Raw genomic sequence first — 20910 nt, forward strand, 5'->3', positions numbered from 1 at the left:
CGCCCCCCACCGTCTTCTTAATATTCCACGCAAGATCGTCTCCGAATCTGTGTAACCGGATGTAAAGATAGAGCAAAAATAAATTCAAAAAGGAGAAACGAAAGACATGGGAGAGAAATTCTTGCGCGAAAGCTCGAGCTGCAGTTACGCATGGAGGCTATGTGTGGCACTCGATCTTTTCTTCGCTTGTGGTTTTGTTTTTCTTTCTTTCTCGTTCTCTTTCCTTTCCACGGACGCGTACATACGTGTGAACGTGTACGAACCCACTCATGCTCATTACCATACATACATACATACGCGTGTGACGGAGAGAGGGGAGAAAACAAAGGAAAGGAAAAGAAATTAGATAAAGCGTATAGAGATACGCGTACACACGAATGCACGTGCGTATATAGAGCGAGTGAAGGCGCGAGTGGTTCAGAGAGTGGATGCGCGTGTGCTTGCGCGCGTCTTTCTTCGCCACCGTCTCTCCCTTTCACTTTGCTTCATTTTCTTCGTTCTTTTTTTTTATCTGTCTACCTGTAAATCTCCTACCTGCCGCTCCCTCTTTTCTACACACCTCGGTGTTCTCTACGTTTCTCTCCTTTCAACGGCTCTGCAAAGCTGCACGAGACACTTCTTTCTCTTAACCCCCGTCCGCCAACCTTGTATTTTTGAAGAAACTCTGTTACGATACTGAAACTCTTCTCTTCTTCTTCTTCACCTCGCATCAACCGTTATCGAAGGTAATCTTTTCTGTGGCCTCCCCTCTCCCACTTCAAACGTTCATGTGTATCTCCTGTCTGTGAATCTGTATCTGTACGTTTTTCTCTAACCCCTTTTTCACCGCTTCCCCCCGTTCCATTTCCCCCCCATAAAGAAATTGTTTGGCTACGAAAATGAGACTAAAAGAGAATATAGACCCGCTGACGAAAGAGAAAAGAAAAGGAAATGTGTAAGTTGTCCATGTTGAACAAACTTAGCATATTGGCTCTCCATGCTACTCTCTCCCAACTGGCACGACTCTAGTTGTTACATTAGCGTTCATTTTCTTTTGCGGCTCGACCCTTGCGTAACTCCTTTTCTTTCTTTCTATTTAGTTTCCTTCTTCACGTTTTACGTATGTTCTGTCGTTTAGGTATGGCTATAATTCGTCGTTTAGCAGTGATCAGCTCTCTCATAGTTTCTTCCGTACGTTCTCCATTCGAGCCTCATCTGTCTCATTCCTCTTTCCTCTCTCTCTCTCTCTCTCTCTCTTCTGTCTGTTTTGCTTTTCATACACCTTCGTTTATACGAGATCAGACGACGACGAATGAAAGAATTTTTACGTTTAAATCGCATTGCAATACGGTTATGAGTGAAATGTGAAAAAGCACAAAATTAGTTTCCAATATAATAACAATGAAACTCTCGAAATGTATCTTAATTGAGTTATAATATCGGTTTTAACTAGTGAAAACAACTACTTCTCTCCTAACGAACGTGTGAATTAGTAAAAATAGCGGTTAGAATTCTCCAAACGAATTTTATTTCACATGTTTCATTTATCATAGACTTGTACTACTGAAAAGTGTCACGTATGAAATGAAGGGTTAACTTCTTTCTTTCTCTTCGCTCTTCTTTTTTATTTTCGTTCTGTATACCTCTCTGCCCCTTCTCTCTCTCTCTCTCTCTCTCTCTCTGTCGCTCTCGCTCTATATTTCTATCTGTGTGTCTATCTGTCTGTTGTACTTACGTCTATCTACCTACATACCGATTTTTTATTTTAATCTTCAAGCGCAGTTTTACACGAACAGCAAACTCGTCCTGAACTATGTATGAACATGCGCCAAACGTCCGAAACTTTCCTACGGATCGGCCCGGTACTAAAGGGACTTTTTCAACATTTTTGCGAGCCCTTAACTCACCCGGAGGGAATAGAACGTGCACGAAACCGCGGGCGTTTGGCTTACGCTTTCCCTGCAAATTTTACCCGTCAAATACAAACGAAACGCGGAAAATCGAAAGGATCGAGTACGATTTCGAGATCGTTCGTGCTCCTAGAGGTGGAAATTTTTGTTTGGAAAATTGATCGTAATTTGGAATTCGTTGGAAACACGTCATACGTTGCCAATATTTTCACGTGCGAGAAAGTTTGTACATAAATTGCAATTAGGTGGAAAAATGAAGTAAATCACAGTCAGTGTGAGATTTGGTATTTCCTTTCCGTCGAATTTCCGTGAATCGCTGTGAAAGTTAAATTTATCGAAATGTGAAAAAAATGGACACAAAAATTTATGGAAATTTTTGGCCAATTCAAACGTCCTTTTTTAAATTTTACTAGAAATACGTATGTCCCACTTAAGTAGTCGAAGTAAAATTGATCTCAATTTGTTATCTGTTATAAACGTGAAAATCGATAGATAAATAACAAATTTAAAAAAAATAATTTGAGCACAGAGGGGTTGAAATACGAAGATTTTTATAGTACTATTTAACGTAATTTTCGTTTGTATTAAATATTAGTGACTTAACAATTTCTACAATTTAAAAATACCAAATTTTCAATATGTTCTTCATATATATAAAATTGATCTGTATAGCACGAGTGCACGCGTTCAACTGAAATTTATTATCAGCCTAGGCTAAATTGATCGTGGAAATCAATCGAAATAAATGGGTACCTTAAAACCAAACGGTGCATTACATATAATTAATTGATCCATTAGACTGGAGTCAATTACCGATACGAACGAAATTAACTGACATAAATAAATCATCAAATGGAGAAGCAAATTCAGCAAGTTCCGTAAAATTTCAATCAGACTACGAATTGTGAACAGACTAACCGAATTTATCGACTAAAACACTAATTAAAATTCGTATGACAAAGCATTTTTAGAATTCTAATAACAATGAAACTATTGATAACTTGTGGTATTTAATTTTAGAAAAATTCATTCGAATTATCCAAGAATTACGAAAAAAGTTGCATCGAATCTATCATAATTTTCTAATTACGAGGAAGGAATATGTGATAAGAAATTTGTATAATTCTCATAACGAAAATATTGGTAACGCGTTGTATTTAATTTTAGAAAAATTCGCAATCTAAAAAATTCCCTCATTTTCTAATTACGAGGAATTAATATGTGATAAGAAATTTGTATAATTCTCATGATAACGAAAATATTGGTAACGCGTTTAATTTGATTCAGAAAAATTCGCAAAATTGCATCAAATCTACAAAATTCCCTCATTCTCCAACAACAAGCAAAGAATAATATGGGAAAGTGTATGCTCAGAAGGATCGTAACCTGACATCGTTGCACATACAACACCAACGCTTTTCCTCGCGACTCTGCTTCGGCTTTAAAGGTGTTCGTTAGCTGAATGGAGTGTAAAACGGACGCGAACACGCGTGCTCACGATCTCACTATTATTCATCGTTGTTTGCGTGGCCCTTGAACGCGTTGCTCATTAAAAAGGCAAATCGGAAGAAGAGGTGCAAAAAAAAAAAAAATCAATCCGATTCTACCAACCGTCCAAGTAAATCGAAGTAAAAAAACCCGAAGGCGCTGTGAAAGCATGAAATTTTCCAGGCAAACCAAATTGCACACAGAGAGAGCCTTCTTCTCTGTGCAGTCGATCATTTCTTCCACTTCGTTCGTTACGTTTTCGCTGCCGTCTGGCTCGGTCGCATGTCGACTGCAAGTTGGTGCTTTAAGGAAACTTTAAGGCCGAAAAAGCGCCGCGACATACTATGCAGAGATGACAAGACAGCCAGCCAACTGTCACAGGCGCAAGAAAGTTACCGTGCAGAGCTCGAAGGAAGTTCAGCGGAAGAAAAACAGGCCTGATTGGGTCATATTGTCGTTATTAGACGAGGTGAAAACAGGGACGAATCGGACTATTTTAAATTTCGTGAGAAATACTGCGGAGAGCTGGAAAGACGACACTTTAACCCTTTGCACTCGAGAGGAGACTGAGAAGCGACATTGTTACTTGATAAATATTATAATTAACGGAGGTACTCTTAAATTTGACATGTTCCAAGATAGCAGGTCTATGGACATGAATATGGAAAAATTTGTTAGAGGTCTAAATAGCGAAAGACCGAATCTCTAATTTCATCCATTTAGCAAACTGTAATTTACTACTCCTCTCTAGCGGAAAAACCTTCGAGTGCAAAGGGTTAAAGATATTTCGTTCGCATCGAATGAATTTCCCGTCACTCGTTAAGCACGATTCGATTCGTCGAGGTTTTTGCGATACACCTGCCCCATTTCTACGATTTTTATTACTGAGGCTTTGAATTGTAAGCTGTGTCCTTATGGAGAAAGGAATCTGACGTTTTGTAAACATTACAGCTCACTTCGTCAAGGTTCGTGAAACACACTGATAACGCACTGTTTATTATGGAACTCTGACGAAGTGAGCTGCAATGTTTACGAAACGTCTGACTTTTTCCATAAGGACACGGTTTACACCCGAAAGCCTAAATAATAATTATGCTCCGGGCAGTGAAAGCCTTAAATCTTCGATTCTACGATTTTGTCAGAAAAGGTGACCCAATCAGTTTTGCATTTCTTCTGCAGGACTTCTTTCTAGCTCTGCACAGCATTTACTCTCCCACCGTGCAATTTTACGTTGATTTTATATGACCCAAGTGGACGTTTTCACGTCGGCCAACAATAACACTACGTGTGCCCTATTTCTACGATTATGTCGGAGAATGCGAGCTTAAGGGGATATTCCTCGCGCTAGCCACCTTCTCATTTCTGCATAATACACGCACATCTCGCTTGCGTAGATCTTTGAGCGCGTTGAGCAGACCTAGAGCAGACGTACAGTCCGGGAAAACGGTACGTGCGCGAGGAAAAGGCAACTGAACCATCAAACGTTGCCTTCTCTGCGAGAAGCGAGATAAGGAAACGGTAGGATCAAGATTGTAATTAACAGGAAGAGGAATTTTTCAACGACATACGGAGCAGAAGAGGATTGAAAGAGAAAAATGAGGAAGCTACGCCTGATCGTTGTGACGAAAGGAAACGAACCCTTTTCTTGGCTGTATCGTACACATCAGTGATGCACAACAGCGATATCTCTTCGTTAGAACGATTTCGACAATTAACAGTGTAAATCTTTGCTACTCGTCATACGTGTGTGTACGTTCAATTCACACGCGCTGTTGTGTAATTTCTATCAACACTAGAGGAATTAACGTTTTCATACGAATGTTTCGGAAAGTTCTTTCTGGCGAAAGGTAGTTGGAGTGCTTATAGAAAACTTTGCTTAAACTTGACAGTGTGAGAATTTTCAGTTACTTTGATTTATGTATTCCACGATGTTTCTTTCGTTTCGTGTGTTCTCTGCTGTATAAGGATTCAAAGTTTCGAGAAATGTTTAAGGTCGAGATAAATTTCTGTTTTTCTTTTTTTGTGTAAAAACTCCTTCGAGGTAATTCCAACGATCCTGCCACGTGTTAATTAGGCTGCAACAAGTATTTCCAGAGTAACCGATGGAGATTTCTGTGATTAAAATAGAGCCGTCGAGTGTAATCGAATTTTAAATGGAATTGCTTGAAATTCTTGTTAACCTAAGTAACCACTGCTTGAAGAAGAAGAAAAGTTCAGAAAGGTGTATCTACGTACAACACTGCATACAAATGTGTCTAACAATGAACAGTCTGCTTTCCTTTGTATTCCCCTCTTTTCTTTTCTATATCTCGCTCGTTCTTCCCGTTCCATTTGTACAAATTAATCATAATCTCGGCGACATCCGACGTGGGATTATTTTCACAATGATTTCCAGACGGAGTGGCGCAGATTATCAGAAGCTTTAGACACAGGTGTAGCTTTTGTTGGCAATTCCATTTAAGAATCTTGCATTATTTACCCTACGCGAAGACGTCGAAAATTCTCTTTTCCGTGAAATACCTGCTAACCTTTTGTACCATGAAATTTCCTCAGAATAACATTCGGCTATTACGAGTACATTTTTAGAACCTTTTTATAATGAAATCAGCAAAACAGAACGCACCGTGAACTCTTCAACTTTCATATCCAACGATATGAATGATAATAAAATATTTATATAAACAAAAAATTTAGCAAACAGTAGGAAAATGATTTTTCCTAGAAAAAGTTAGGTAAAGAGGTTCAGAAATTCACGTGTAATTGTCAACCGTAAGTTGTTCATCACTGATATTCCGCTATCATGCTCATATAGTTCATAGTTGCGACACGCAAATGCAACTGATTTTGCGTAGAATTGATATTTCAAGCGAATCAACAAACACTGTAATTTCTATACCCCGTATGTTGCGCATAGTTTGCTCGCTCTTGTTCATTTTCTTCCCCCAATTGACAATGAACCGCTTCTGCATGAGAGAATGATACTGCTTTATCTAACTTCGACGTAGCAGAGTTACGTGTAGAACACAGACGTTTTTTGATCGGTCTTCTCTTACTCTCGTTCGATTTCCATTGTTTCGAATTTTTAACGAGAACAGAGAGAGTATCTACTGTATATACGTACGTCACGTCTTTGTTCATTCGTAGACTCACCCAGTTCTTAGCCACCACTGAGATCGTCCTTCGTTTCAGGCTAACGAGCCTTGAATTTTCTCTCCTCTATTGTAGGAGCAAATCGCGAAAGAGAAGCAAGTGTCGGGACGGGTGCAAATTCATATTTGGTACGAAGCGGATCGCAAGGAGCTGATCGTTTACGTTTTCACGGCTGACGGTTTGTGCGCCAGAGAGGACACCGGATACGGCACGCAGCCGGAAGCCTATGCTAAACTGGTCCTCCTGCCGATTAGGTAAGGATTTGGTCGACGAAAGGTAGGAATTTCTCGCGGATAAAAGGACGATTAATCTGAACTGTGATTGAGATTATAGAAGAATGATTCTATCTATCATGGAGGATATTTCTTGGTGGTATTCTTGTCAAACGAAGTCGAATGCATAGTTGGATAGAAATGGTGGAGATTATTGGTTGCTTTAAGTTTGCAATCTGTTATCAGTGCACAAAATTGCATAAAAGTCGTGCAGAAATGTATTATGGAATATATAATGTCATTCAATTTTGCACGATACACCTTGTAAACTTTTATTGGATATTAGGAGAATCCAATAAAGATGCAATAGTGTTTCTTCGAGTCATATAAAATTCTTATATGGTTATTTAATATAAAATATTATATACATTTTTTTTTTTTTTACAAAAAATATATATATTGAATATTTTTAATCCTTTAACGCTCACGTTTCTTCAGCACGATGTTCTAGAAATAATCAATTATATTTTTTTAACGAAATTGCTACCTAAGGCGTATAGAAATAAATTTCCCATTACTTATAACGCTGTGACCTCAATTTTTACCGCGATATGGAAATGGTTAATATTACGAATAGAAATGATTAAAAAATGTACGAACAGTAATGAAATATTCTTCATCCTGAAATGTTTGTCGCGAAATTCTATACGATATCGATTATTCCATGTTTCACGCGTTTCAGTCCTGATCAGACTGCACTGCAAACGGAGGTCTCGAAGCCAACCCAAGAGCCATGGTGGAACGCAACATTATTCTTCTCCGGGGTTGACGGGGAAACTTTAATGAAGCGCTCAATCGAAGTGACTCTCTGGGATCTCTGTCCCGATGGTGAACACGTTTTTCTGGGCGAATGCAACGTTAAGATACCGGAAGCTCTGGAAAACTTGAAACCGGCTTGGTAACTCAGATCACAATTTCTAAACGAACAACAATTTCATTTTCCCGCGTAATCGATAAAATAACAATAGCGCTACAAAGAATTGCATCGTGCAGAATCGTCGCAAATCTAGCATTTCATATTACACGACCTAATTTCAGGTCAGAATTTCGCAGTCAGAATTCGTTACGCGCTGATTGGCTGTAGCTGCAGAATTTTAATCACCGGTCGGTGTGTTGTTGGTTTTAATAAAGAAATTAAATTTTAACGACCAATCAGTAGTGTGTTTATAAACAAATTTTCCTTCCGTCATATTTACATTTTGAGATCGTTTAAATTGCGGTCGAGAAGATGACTGTATATCGCTAGAATAGAAGATAATCTACGACGATCTATAAATCACACTTGCAGGTACAAATTGGAGGATCCTCGCGGGCTTCGCGCGAACAAAACGCCCTACTGTTCCCCGCGCAGCTCCTTTTCCATGGAAATTGCCCAAAGGTTATTACGGAAGACGGAATTGCGCGAAAGAAGTTACAGCGACGATACACAAAGCGACAGCGGAAGCCCGGAGCTCGGCTTTCTGCATCCGGATCACGCTTGGCATGCAAATTCCAGGAGAGGCTCCAGCCAGTCCGAGCAATTAGAAGTCGAACCGTATGAACTCAACAGAGATTACAGTAGATCTTTGCCCGGTAGTCGAAGGAGCAGCTTCCAAAGTCAAGGCGGAACTGATAGTAAACGTAAGTCGATGATTCCATTCATTTCAATCACTTTCACGACCATAAACTCATATGCGTGTTCATGAAACACTATAAACACAACCGTTGGTCTTGTATATTTTTAAGTAATAAAAATGGTTGACGTGACCATGAACTTATGGCTGTGTATTTGAGGAAAATTTAATTTTGATATAATCTGCAAGTGTCTTCTTCATTTGTTCTTTTCTTTTTTTGTTATAGACAGGTTAATAATTCGTTCTTGTTATGCTTAATTATGGAACTTCCTATTTTTGTTTGTTCTATTATAATATAGATTAGTTTTTTATTTAAAAAAATTATAAATTTGCATTCGATTGTTTTCTGTTAGAAATTGCAAACGTATTTCGAGTATTTTGTAAAATTTGTCGTACAAGAAATTCTACGTATATCATAATTTTACCTAATTTTATCGTGGAATTATATTTTCCTGTGAAGGTGTTGCTATACTTGTATCACGTTGGTCTGTCGCAGGAATACCTGACGCATAACAATGAACACATTCGGTAAATTCGCGAAAGGGAAATACTATTAGGGAGTAAAAGATGTGTGAAATGCAAGTAGATAATAAAAATGTCGATGTCTCGAATAAAAGTACGAGAACATGCTTGTAATCTAAAACTTGTCGAAGAGATCATTATTTTTCAATGGTTCTCAACGCATTCCTTCCGTCAAATATTCGCCGTCATTTTAAACTTTCCATTTCTGCACAACGAAGTTCTTGTTATATTTGCACTATTTCTTTTAGCAATGTTGAAAGAAGATCTGAGCACCTAATTCACACCTAATCGTTTTTTCATTAAACTTGCTAAGGAACAGGTTAATTAATAGAAATTTAATATTGTTCGCCTATGCTTCAATTAATATGCAAATTAAATTTTTCGTTTCCTTCAGAAACCAGCAAAAGGATAATTACACGTGCATTGTTTGGAACTGTTCGAATTCTGCTTGTTCAACTTTAGCGTTTGTATGTTGTAAATACTAGGTCAGGGTTGAAAAACAGACTTCTAACGAGAAAAGATGTCGTTGTAGAAATTTTAGGTCATCGCTTCTCTTCGTTCGCGTCCTTGTCCTCAAAAGAACAGCTTCTATTATATTTTGCAGTGTCTTTGATTTCGAAGGCACACTTCGATCTCGTCGATTCACGTCTGGTTACTTTATTGAAAGTGGAATAAAGTGATTTTTCGTTTCTAAATGACATTACGTTACCAGTAGTTTAGAAAGTTATCCTAATTTTTAGACGATTTATTAATAAAGAAGAGAAAAGTTTCTCAATGTTTAAAGATCAATTCATATATTATAAATTAATGCACTTGTTTATTTATAGTTATGTGTAATTTTTTAAACGAGGTTCTAAGAAATATTAATATCTTCTAATTAGATATCTAATATTTTTTAAATTAAATATTCAAATCGATATTTTTTTCGAAAAATTTTCGAATTTTTTTATAAAAAATCGATAGAATTTCGAGAAATTCCAAAGAAATTATTAAATGTTGATAACCCTAATTTCACCTCAATTTTAACTTTCGACCATCTACCAAACAAAACTTCCGATAAATCAATAAAATTGCGATATTCGAGCAAGCTATTCGAGTAGTAAACACCTAAATTCCGATTACTGAAATATTTCTCCTGCCATAAATCATGAAATTCAATTGTTGGAATATTGATTTAGCTTCAAAGCACTGTGTACAATAAGAATCTAGCTTATCGTACCAGATCATCCCTTAAGTTCGTACCAAAAGCGAAAAGTATTTTAATGAAAATCCAAGTGTTGCGTCGTGGACCTTGATCAAGTCTTATGACCAGGAGTTCTGGCGCAGGTTGATGATTGTTCTCGCTGGTTCGAGGTGTATTGAAACTTGGTTGTTGGGTTAGATGTTTTAGATGATTTGCTGAATTCAGGGTTTGATAGATGTTTTTCCCTTGATTCGATGTTGTAGATGTTTAGTTGAAATTCGGTTATTCTTTTCGTGACGATGTGTCTCGTGCACTCGTTTTACAGTGATTGTCGGTTTTCAGGTATGTAGGTGTACATATATAGGCATTAGGTTGGTTCTGATTGGTGGTTGTGTTATGAAGGTGGAAAACGTGGTGTGTTCGGCTATTGGTCGACGAAAACTGTGACCTTTTGGGAGACCGGTAACGAATGTTTTACGGTCCCGAGTGTTTTTGGGACCTATTGTCCGAGTGACGCGCTGGTGGGTCCACGGGGGGTATATTGCGGTCTTCCGAACGTCGGCACCTCGGTCTGGCGGCCAAATGTGACTAAGTTGTTTATTACTATAATCCGCCGAACGGAGACTTCGTTGCGTCCTCATCAGGTCGCAACACCAAGGAAATTCCAAGGAAAAGAAAAAGTAAGGAAAACTCGGAGAATGAGAAAGCATTTACGTTTCTACTCTCAAATTTACAGGCTCCTTGGAAATATTGATCTAAATTATAAAATTTGTCACAAACTTACAGGATGACCTAATACATGTACATTCAAATTTAAAGCATCACTGAAAATACTGATCTAAATTATAAAATTTGACACAAACTTACAAGATGACCTAATATACATATTCAAATTTAAATGTAATAAAAGATACCTTAAAAAAAGAAAACGAAGAAAAAAAATACTGGACTTTCCAGGTGGAAGTATGGGAGAGGCCGACATGCCGACCACAGTTCACTACAGCCGGGATCGACGGCGAAGCTCGATCTCCAGATCGAGGGATCCCGAAAAAATCCTCGAAGATCTACGAATATTAAAAGCGGCTAAAAGGGAGCTCGCCAGGACGATGAGTCTCTCAGGAGGCAAGAGACGGGAGAGCTGTGAGTATGATTACGTTGCTTCCTTTTTGGCCATCATTTCGCCTAACCATTCGTTCGTCCGTCCGTCAGTCCGCGTTCACCCATTTGTGCAATTGTTTGCCTGTCTGTCTATCTGTCTGACTGTCTTTCACGCACTCGTCGATTTACTTTCTCTCTCTCTCTCTCCCTCTTTCTCTACAATCCTCTTTTCTCTCTCTCTCTCTCTCTCTCTTGTTTTCTCACCACCACTGTTCTTGATCGTTGGATCGTCGTTCCGCTCGATCCATCCTCGTCCACCAGCCGATCAAGCAGATCGAATCTTCCTCGTCGGCCGGCGCCGTGCGTATCGTACGCATGTGATTAAATGTGTGTGCACGGACGTACATGTATACGTGTAGATGCAAGGTAAACCGAGCTATATAGACAGGTTAGATGTGATTATCGAACATCTTGATTTGATTGCCGGGGGAACGTAGAAGCTGCGTTTACGTTCGAAATAACGGATTATTGAATTCCGAGGAGCTACGGGTCGTCTCCCCGTTTCGGTCGTAGCGGAAGACAAACTGTAGTTAAGACTTTAAGCAGCGAATGGAAAGAGTTTCAAGACATTTATGTTACCGCGTGTTTGCTTTAATCGAAATCCTATTTGCAAGACTATCAAAGTGAAACTTTCCTTCGGTAGATCGAGTTCCGAGCAAGAAAATTTCTTGAAACGAAATTTCTGACAGGACCAAAGAAATTTCAACATTCTCTGTTTCAAGTCTCCTCGCTGTTCAATTTTTAGCGATTTTTTCTTTTCTTTTTAGTCAATGCATCTATAGAGTTGACACGATTCGGATGAAAAATATGTACTAGTTTATATATATATGTAGGTCCGTGTCATTTGTGTACACTTATGTGCATTTTCTCATATATCATTGTTCACGAGCCTTTATTATCTTTAACACTTATATGTGTATTCTATGCGATACCATGATTTTTTCCTATCTTTCACTCTCTGTTTACTTCACACGTCTGTTTGTCCCCTCTGCTTTCTCTTTTTCCGTGTATTCTCGTATAATCATTCCCCATCGATCTCGCGCGATTTGACCGAGCGAACAAGTATCCTAACAACGTTTTTCGTCCAAGTTAACCCCCGTGAAGTTTCGTTCGTCAGTATATAGTGAGTTAAAGTTAATCGAGCTGGAAACGGATCGGCCTGGAAGGGAGCCTTATGTTTTTTCTGACGCTTAGACGAAAAAGGAATAGAATTCTGTATTAATTAGCTTGATTCGGTGAGAAAAATCGTGAAGGATTGGTACAAGGATTTATCATGTATCGATCATTTTGCTGTTTCTTTAGTACAATTTTCTTTTTTTTTTTTTCTTTTGTAATTTGACACACGTCCAAGACGAATCAGTGCTCTCGATTTCAATGATTTAACGGTGTCGACGAAGAAAAGTTCGTTCGTATTCGAGAGGACGAGAACTTGGACGTCGATTCACTCGAACCAATGACAATTCTCACGTGTTTCGTGTTAAGTCGAAATTTCCCATCGTTCGAAAAGGGAGGGGGAATTAATCGTTCGTCGAAACTTGTGAAAGTGCGATCGGCTAGAACGTGCCGGACAATGCTAAATCGCGTCATCCTATCTCTGTCTGTCTGTCTATCTATTCATTGGAGAAGCTGGCATTCCCAAAAGTTCACTCGTCGCAATGATCTGTGCTCTATGCTCATCTCTGTGCGATCGCTGTTGCGCCGCTGTTGCCTGTTCGCTCAAGTACTCGTTCCGCCTGATGCCAGCCTGAGACACCAACGATCCAGATTGTTATCATCCGACAAGAAAGACCAAGGCACCCAAAGTGATTGGCAATAACGAAAAAAAGAAAAAAACACAACTAAAAAACAAACTAACCGCGAGCTAAAGTAGTGGAAAAGGAAACACAGAGACGGAGGATGTCGAAAGCGAATAGAGGAGAGAAGAAGGATGTCGTTCTTGGCTCCTTCTCTCACCTATCTATAGCTCACGATGTCCCTCTTCTAATTCGGCCGCTGCACACGCCATTCTCCGACTTTTTTCTCGCCGTGGTGTTCAAATATATATATATATGTATATATATATATACACACATCCTGTTTATTACACACTCCCCCACCAGGCCTGGTTCCTCGTTCACGTTGAAACCATATCAAACGCCAAAATTGTGAAAAAGCTATGCGCTGATCGTGTTCTTCACTATATTTGAGTGTTCGTCTTCTCTCATGATCCGCTGACGAGGAACGCCACCACGCAAGTGTTCTGCCAATTTTGTCTCTTTGTTCATTTTCTTGATCTCCTTTCTCGGTCGGCCCTGTCCGTCCGGCAATCTCTTACATGCATACGCACGGTCGATCAAAATGCTCGGTTCGCTCGGTCGAAAAGCCATCGGCCATCGTCACCATCCCGACACCCCGATCGACGACGAATCGTGGGCTCGATCGACCGACCAACCACAACATCATCGATCAACGACAACAGCGTGCGTAGTCCCAACGGTTACTGTGTGGCAGTGCGAGCCTGTATCTCCGAGGACCGGTAACTCGGCCTCCTTCCCACTGCCGCACTCCATACCACCTCGATAAATAACCACAGGACACTGTGGACCAACGTCACGGGCTTCCGGTAAGATACATTTTCTCGCTCTCTTTCTCTCTATCTCTCTATTGTATATATCTCTATCGCCTTCTCCCTTGGCTACTCTCGTCTACCTTTCACTCTCTCTTTTTCTCTCCTTTCTTCCTGCCTAATGAATCTACCCAATTTACCCGAGCCTCTTCGTTTGTTTATTCGTTCGCCTGTACACATCCGCCAAATGTGGAACGCGCCAGTATTCTCTTGTTTTACATTTCTTTTACGGAAAGCGATCGAGCGTGGCTCTCGGTGTTTTTTCTTCCATATCTGGCGGATAATGTAGGAAATACCTGCCTGGTCCGTCTCTCCCGAAATTACCCTATATCGTGGGTATCATTTTTCGAATTTTTCTGTTACGTCTTTCAAGTACGTCCTTGTCCTCTATTACCTTTACTTCCGTAATTGACGAGTACAGTGTAATCGATTTCCTTTCACATTTTGTATTTCGAAAAGAAAGCTTGTAGAGGTAATGAGTTTTTTTTTTCTTTTTCTTTTTGTTGTGGATATGTGTATCTCGTTGATCGAGTATCGCCTCTGTTTATGGAGATTTTAATTAGAACGTTGAGAAAGAAACGGGAGAGGAATTTACTTCTCGAACGTCCCCTGTTTTGCTTGAAACATTGCTCGAAATGTAAGTGCGCGCGCGCGTGTGTGTGAATATTTTCAAATTGTACAGTAAACTTCTGCCAAGGTGTTCTCTCGCAGGAAACTCGTAATATTACGTAGCAATTCTGTTCCCAGTTTCCGTCTTTTGTGTTGATCCTCTGTATGTTCGCATCGGTTGCGCTTTTGTAGACCAACAGTACTCGCTTAATATTGTATTATTAGCAGTAGAGTATATTTAATCACTAACCACTCGTTGCTATGTCTACAATCATGACTTTAGGTAAGGAAAGTAGTGTTCTGGAGTTTCGCTGAGTGCACTTCGAGAACAGAAATTGATTTCGTTGAAAAGCCACCTAGTTACTAATATTTGTAGAAATATTTAATGAAAATATCTATGAAAAACGTTAGTTTCAGTTGTATACGAGACAGTGAAACTGAATTAACACATTTAGATAGTAGTAGAGTCAATAATAGCTATATTCAGTCGTGTCTGACATATCGTTGACCTGTACTACTTATTTCTATTTAAAAGTGACAGCAAAAGATGCATAAAACAAATTCCAATCTTTTGAAGAGATTGTATTGAAATGTTACTATCGCTGTCGTTACTTTTTGCAACACAGATAACATAAACATTCGTAAAAGTATTCTCAACTTTTTTGACGATCGAGCAAAAGTGAATTGCAATTGTTAATTAAATTCTCTCAATGGAAATGGAAAGAGGTAGCGTACTCTAGCATTGTTGCTTTGATGATCAAACATGCCACAAATTGACCCATTAATTTCAATCCTGGCATAATCTTCCAATAGATTCCAACCAGACTATCGGTATTCGTACCAAATATGCTCGATGACAGATTTCTGACATGTTTATCAGATATCCAATGGAACGATATTGTCGCCGAGCCTTGGCTATTCGACTCTAAATTAATTTCTCCAGAATACTCCAGTGAAAAATAACAAACGAATAAAAAATCTGTAAAGTACAGTAGAACCAGTTCTCGAAGTTCATTTAACGCAACAGAAGTAGACGATACAGTAACCTTAATCCCTGATAATTGATCATCCTGAAAAGAATTGGTAGATTTTTTCTCAAAATCAAATTGTTGTGATTGAAATATGCGATTAAAGTTGCTGCATTATCCCAAGAACCCACCGTTCCACTAATTCATCGTACCTGACTCACGTAGAATCAGTAGATCCATTAGATCCAGTAGATCGTAGCTTGTAACAGCAGTGTCAACCACGTAATGGCAGTAATTTCGTAGGCGTTGAAGAAATAGCTACAGTTGAAGTACCTGTTCCGTTCTTAGCTAGAGTTTTTTGACAAGTAGCTAAGAAAAGCGTAAGTAGGCTTCAATGTAGTTTAGTTCAGTGTTCTATTCTACAGATTAATCGTTGCTCTAACCCGCTTTCCTCTCGCCCCCTTTCTTTGATTGATGCCAGTCGTAGTCGTAGATATTTTTATTAACCCTCTCACTCACCAGTTGTATTGACAGTAGTAAGAAGATACACCGTTAGATTATTTCTTGCTAACGTAGATGTTGGAGAAATTAAGAAACCCCGATATTCCCCGTGCACACCACTCATTTACAATTACAAAAGCACAACTTGGAATTCCCAAACTCTTCTTCAAAGACTTCTCTTCGTTCATTTGTTAGACGTAGAAATTCATTCGGAAATTTTCACGACTTGGTCGACTCAAAGCAGCCATATTCTGCGAGATTTTTGATTTTTCGTAAAAATAAATATTGAAGTTTGTAAGAAACAGCACCGAATTAATTTCTACGTTTAACACAAACCGTGATAATACGATCTTTTACGAAGTTACAGATAATTTATGTAGCTCTGAATCTATGCTATTTCTGTCGTAAACAAGAAACATACACATAACCAGGAAACTTGATTGTACATTCAAACAATATCTCAAAAATTTGAATCTTAAGACTACTCGATAAACTTACTTTACCTCGAAACTCTACCTAAACTTAATAGTTGCTATAAATTTAACAATTCCACGACAAAACATTCAACTCACTTCTCACTTTCTCACGAAACAACAGTCTGCAAATGCGCGTCTAATCGAAGGTGCTTTGCAATCCCGAGTAAGCTTGACACAAGTTGAGAGCTTCGTTGATTGTGAACCGTACTTAAGGCTTCTGAATCCTATTGAGTAGACGGCCAGATTCAGTAGGCATAAAAATGAATTTTGATCAATCACTTTCTCGGCAACCTGCGTGACAATCGCGTATCCTCTCCGTTAGAGAGCGGAAAGGGGAAGAGAGAGAAGAAAAAAAACTCGGACGAGATAACAAGGAAATGGGAAAACCGACGCGAGTTACACCGCGGAAAAAAAAGTAAATCACGTAGCACGCAGGTTGGTGGGCGGGTAATCGCGAAATGCACCAGTCACAGAAAGAAAATATCTTCCTCTAACTCACAGGGCGGGGTGAGCGCAAAGACAGCATCATGAATATTCCGGAGAGGTTTCGCAACACTGAATTAGACGAGCAAGACAAATGGAGGTAAGCAGCACTGGATACAAAGGAATGTATAAATAAAAATTATCATCTCAGTTTAACCGAATCGCTTTTCCCTTCTTGGTCGGGGAAAAACTGTTTCACTTTGTTCGGGGATACTTGAAACCTTTTGTGATACGCTTTTCCAAATGTTACTGTGCTGTATCGATCTATTTTCCGGAAATATTTACAAGGTGCATAGAATTTTTAAGAAGTTGAAAAAAGTAATAATGATAGCAACAATGCAAATTGTGAGTAGCATAATTTGAATATGAATGTTGAAGGCTGAAAATGCAAATTTCGTAATTTTTTAAACTTGTTTTTGTCAGCTTTAACTGATCTTGTTAACTGATTATTTATTTATTTTCTAACTGTAAAATGGATTGCATATTTGAAACGATTTATTTATTTCTATTTTTCACCCCCATTTGACAATTTTACAAGTTATTTTTATTTTTGCACTTAACATTTCGACTGAAATTAATCACTCTCAACGTTTACTTCTTTTTACACGACGAAAAGTAAATATTTTATTAACGCAACATTTACACAATCTCCACCCAGTAAATATATTTAAATCATGTCTCACATAAGCACACAATGAAATTTCGAATCACGTTATTCTAAAAGAAAATAGCGGGGCAGTTACTGCCGCCATCGATTTAAAAGCCGCTTTATTACGATATTCCCATAAAAAGTTAATAGGCTTAAGGCATGTCGTAAATCTGTCACTTAAAACAGTAACACGAATCTAGTGTGATGTTGTTTCTGAAATTAACGACCGCTGTAAGTAACACAAACTCTAACGATACAACGTAAATCACAAATTTCACAAATCTATATAATCATCGTGTTAACACAGCTTTACTTTCGAAAAAAATTAGTAGAAAACAACAACAAAACACGAGGACATTGTAAAGTAAGCTTTACGTCCTATACACTATTAGCCTCCTAATTTTCAATCTTTCAGCGTTCCAGTATTTTAGCCTTCGTATTTTCTACCTTCACTCTATCCAACAATTTTTACATCTTCTGTTTCATTTCACGGTACATTAATCTCGACATGTATTTACCGTCGGTTTTCACTTTTAGTCAGATAATGAGAGACGAAAATGGCGTTGATGCAAAGCTGGGTGCCGGACAGGTGCCACCAAAGGGATACAGGATGATAGGTAAAGGACGCGACTATCCTTCGAAAATTTTTTACCATCCGATATTATCTCATCAGAGAGAAAGATGAATTGCTTTTCGTACCTATTCGTTCGTGTACCGATAGAAAAGGCTTTTCGTAGAAGGGACGAATGATAAATTTACCTAACAAGATTACGCTCGGTGAGATCCTAGGTAAACTGATGGAATTTTTCCTGGATTTTAGGAGCTCAAAACGGTGAGGTGAAACTAGGACTCTGCCTAAGCAAGGGAACGCTTGAAGTCGAGGTTATCTGTGCCAGAGACATTTGTCCGGGAGAAAAAGAGGAACCAGGTAACTTGTTACTTTTTCAATTAAGGGGATACTGAGGTGAAAAATTATCGGACAATTATGAACCGAGGGACATTTTTGGTCATATTTCAGGAAAACGCGGTGTAACTTTTTCGTGATTGTATTAATTGTTATTCTAGTCGTTACATGTTTCCCGACATTCTGATAGCTGCCACTATTCGTGAAACAGAAAAATACGAGTGTTGTTATCGTTCCTAATGAGATAAATATATCGCTTTTATCGTGAAAGGTTTAACTTCTTTGGGTGATAAAAAAGAAACTATTGCAGACATTGACATAATTCCAGTACAGAAAATAAAGATATATCTGTTTTACACTTATGCGAAATTTGGGAGAGATTAGTTGGTTCGTTACTGAAGAATCATGGCCGCCCGTTTGCAAAACACACTTTTACTACACTCAGCGTTTGCAGCGGTGTATGAATTTCTTCAAATCATCGTAACTTTGTCATTTCGCCGATTTCAGGGGTAGACTTTTATCAACACACTCTCAAGATCTTATACTTTCAGAAAATGCAATAAAAAAATTCAATTCTTCGACCCCTTTGAGATATTTTAAACTAATCTCAATTACTTTCAAGGTACCTTTAAAAGTGTCTATTAAAAAAATTTCCCTCTAATCTCGATTTCCTTCCAACTAAATACACAATACGAAGATCACCGTCAAAGAATGAAAAACACCTCCAGCATACTATATTGGAAACAAATCAATCTATCTTTTCGTTCCAATACAGATACCTACGTGAAGACGTATCTTCGAGACGGCGACAGGTGGCTGCAAAAGCGCAAAACCCGAGTGATACGGCACTCGAGGAACCCGCAATACCGCCAGACCATCAAGTACAGCAGCTGCGACGCCCTCGGAAGAAATCTGCTGGTGATGCTGTGGGAGAAGAAGCAAACATTCGAAAGCAATCAGGGATTAGGCGGAGCGGAGGTGAACCTCGACGATCTTCCATTGTCACAGCTAACCATGGATTGGTATCCCTTGTTCCCGATTCATACGCTTGGCACCCATACCGCGGACTCTCCATGATGGCTGAGGGAAAAATGGGCCCTCGAGGCCGGTGAACTCGACCTCAGGCTGAGCCTTCTGCTCAAAGACGAGGACGAGTCTGTCGTTAAGATCATCTCCTGATGGAACCGGTCACAATTCGCGTCTAATTCTCGTTCATTTCACCTCTTCCTTCCGTTCTACCTTCTCTTGCGGTCCCTTGATCGATCGAACACAGGTTTCTTTTTACCGATTTCATATATGTATAGCTTGGCGAAGCACGATCCAGGTTGTCGCGCTCGTCACGGTTCGTTGACGATCGAGTATCGAAGTTCGTCGAGGTTGCAAGTGAACACGGTGGAAAATGTAATTGAACCGATCGACGAAACTTGCTTGGGCAATAGAAAGGGCTATCGGGGACGAGCTAGCAACGAACGAAGCTTCGACAACTGGTGTTGCTTTGCACAGCAAACTGACCGACTTTTCTTTCCGAAATTCATTTGAAATTCATTCAACCGATCGCGACCTCGCAATACTGAGCTAAAAGACAATCAAACTCCAACTGCTCCCCGTTGATGCTTTATTATCAGGATCGTTATATATCGGAGCACCAAAGAAATAGAATTACAATACCTTTTTAACCGTTTGCTTTAGATCATCTTTCGTGGATGTAGTCGGGGTTTTAAACGATCTGTTGCTTCGTTGTTCCATGGAACGACGCGGTGAATGTTGGAAAGAAGAGGATAAATCTTGTTTAAATTCGTTCACGTACGTCCACGAAAGTTCTAGCAATAAGGGTGGTATATCTGCGGAAGATCTATTCCGCGGAGAAAACGACCTACGAAACGAACAAAATGAATACTACGACGAAAAAAAGGAAGCAACACGAGAAAGATTCTATTTTTTTCATGAATTATTAGAAAACGAAATAAGAAACGGAGGAGGAGGAAAGTGAAAAGATGCCACGTTCTAACAGTGAGGGTCCATTACGGATCGTACGAGGGTCCATTTTTTCCCATAAATTAACACGGAGACGAACGAGAGACGATCGACATTCGTCGCGTGCGAGCGCGTGCTCTGGTTGATCCAGCTTTGCAATTCGATCGAGTCTCGTGGCTAACGTGCGAACCGATTTTCGTTCGGTGAAATAAAATAATTAATGCATCTTCACCGGCGAATATGTCGTTAGGTATTTTTGTCGTCGAGGAGGCGTCTCGAGACAGAAGACAGAAGGAATACTAATATTTATCAACAGTCGCACGATTATCGATTAGTCAGTATCAAAGAGAAAAAGAAAGATGAACAGTACAAGTCGAAGGTCGACGTGATTCAGTATTATCTCCATTAGAGTTACATAATTATAAGAGTAATTTAACGACGACAGGATCAGAGGAAACATAAAAAC

At 39.1% G+C, this 20910-nt stretch overlaps 1 protein-coding gene across 1 annotated transcript; it reads left to right on the forward strand.

Moving 5' to 3' along the window:
* The first annotated feature begins 3729 nt into the window (after positions 1–3729).
* LOC108574643 (regulating synaptic membrane exocytosis protein 2-like) lies at positions 3730–19547 on the forward strand. The gene is made up of 9 exons (XM_017937271.1): positions 3730–3846; positions 6603–6781; positions 7482–7697; positions 8088–8419; positions 11075–11257; positions 16936–17017; positions 18104–18183; positions 18387–18494; positions 19246–19547. The coding sequence occupies exons 1-9, from the start codon at positions 3730–3732 to the stop codon at positions 19545–19547; spliced, it is 1599 nt and encodes a 532-aa protein (XP_017792760.1).
* Positions 19548–20910: the final 1363 nt, after the last annotated feature.

This window comes from Habropoda laboriosa, unplaced genomic scaffold (genome assembly GCF_001263275.1).
Source record: "Habropoda laboriosa isolate 0110345459 unplaced genomic scaffold, ASM126327v1 scaffold11, whole genome shotgun sequence".
In the NCBI taxonomy this organism is placed as follows: Eukaryota; Metazoa; Arthropoda; class Insecta; order Hymenoptera; family Apidae; genus Habropoda; species Habropoda laboriosa.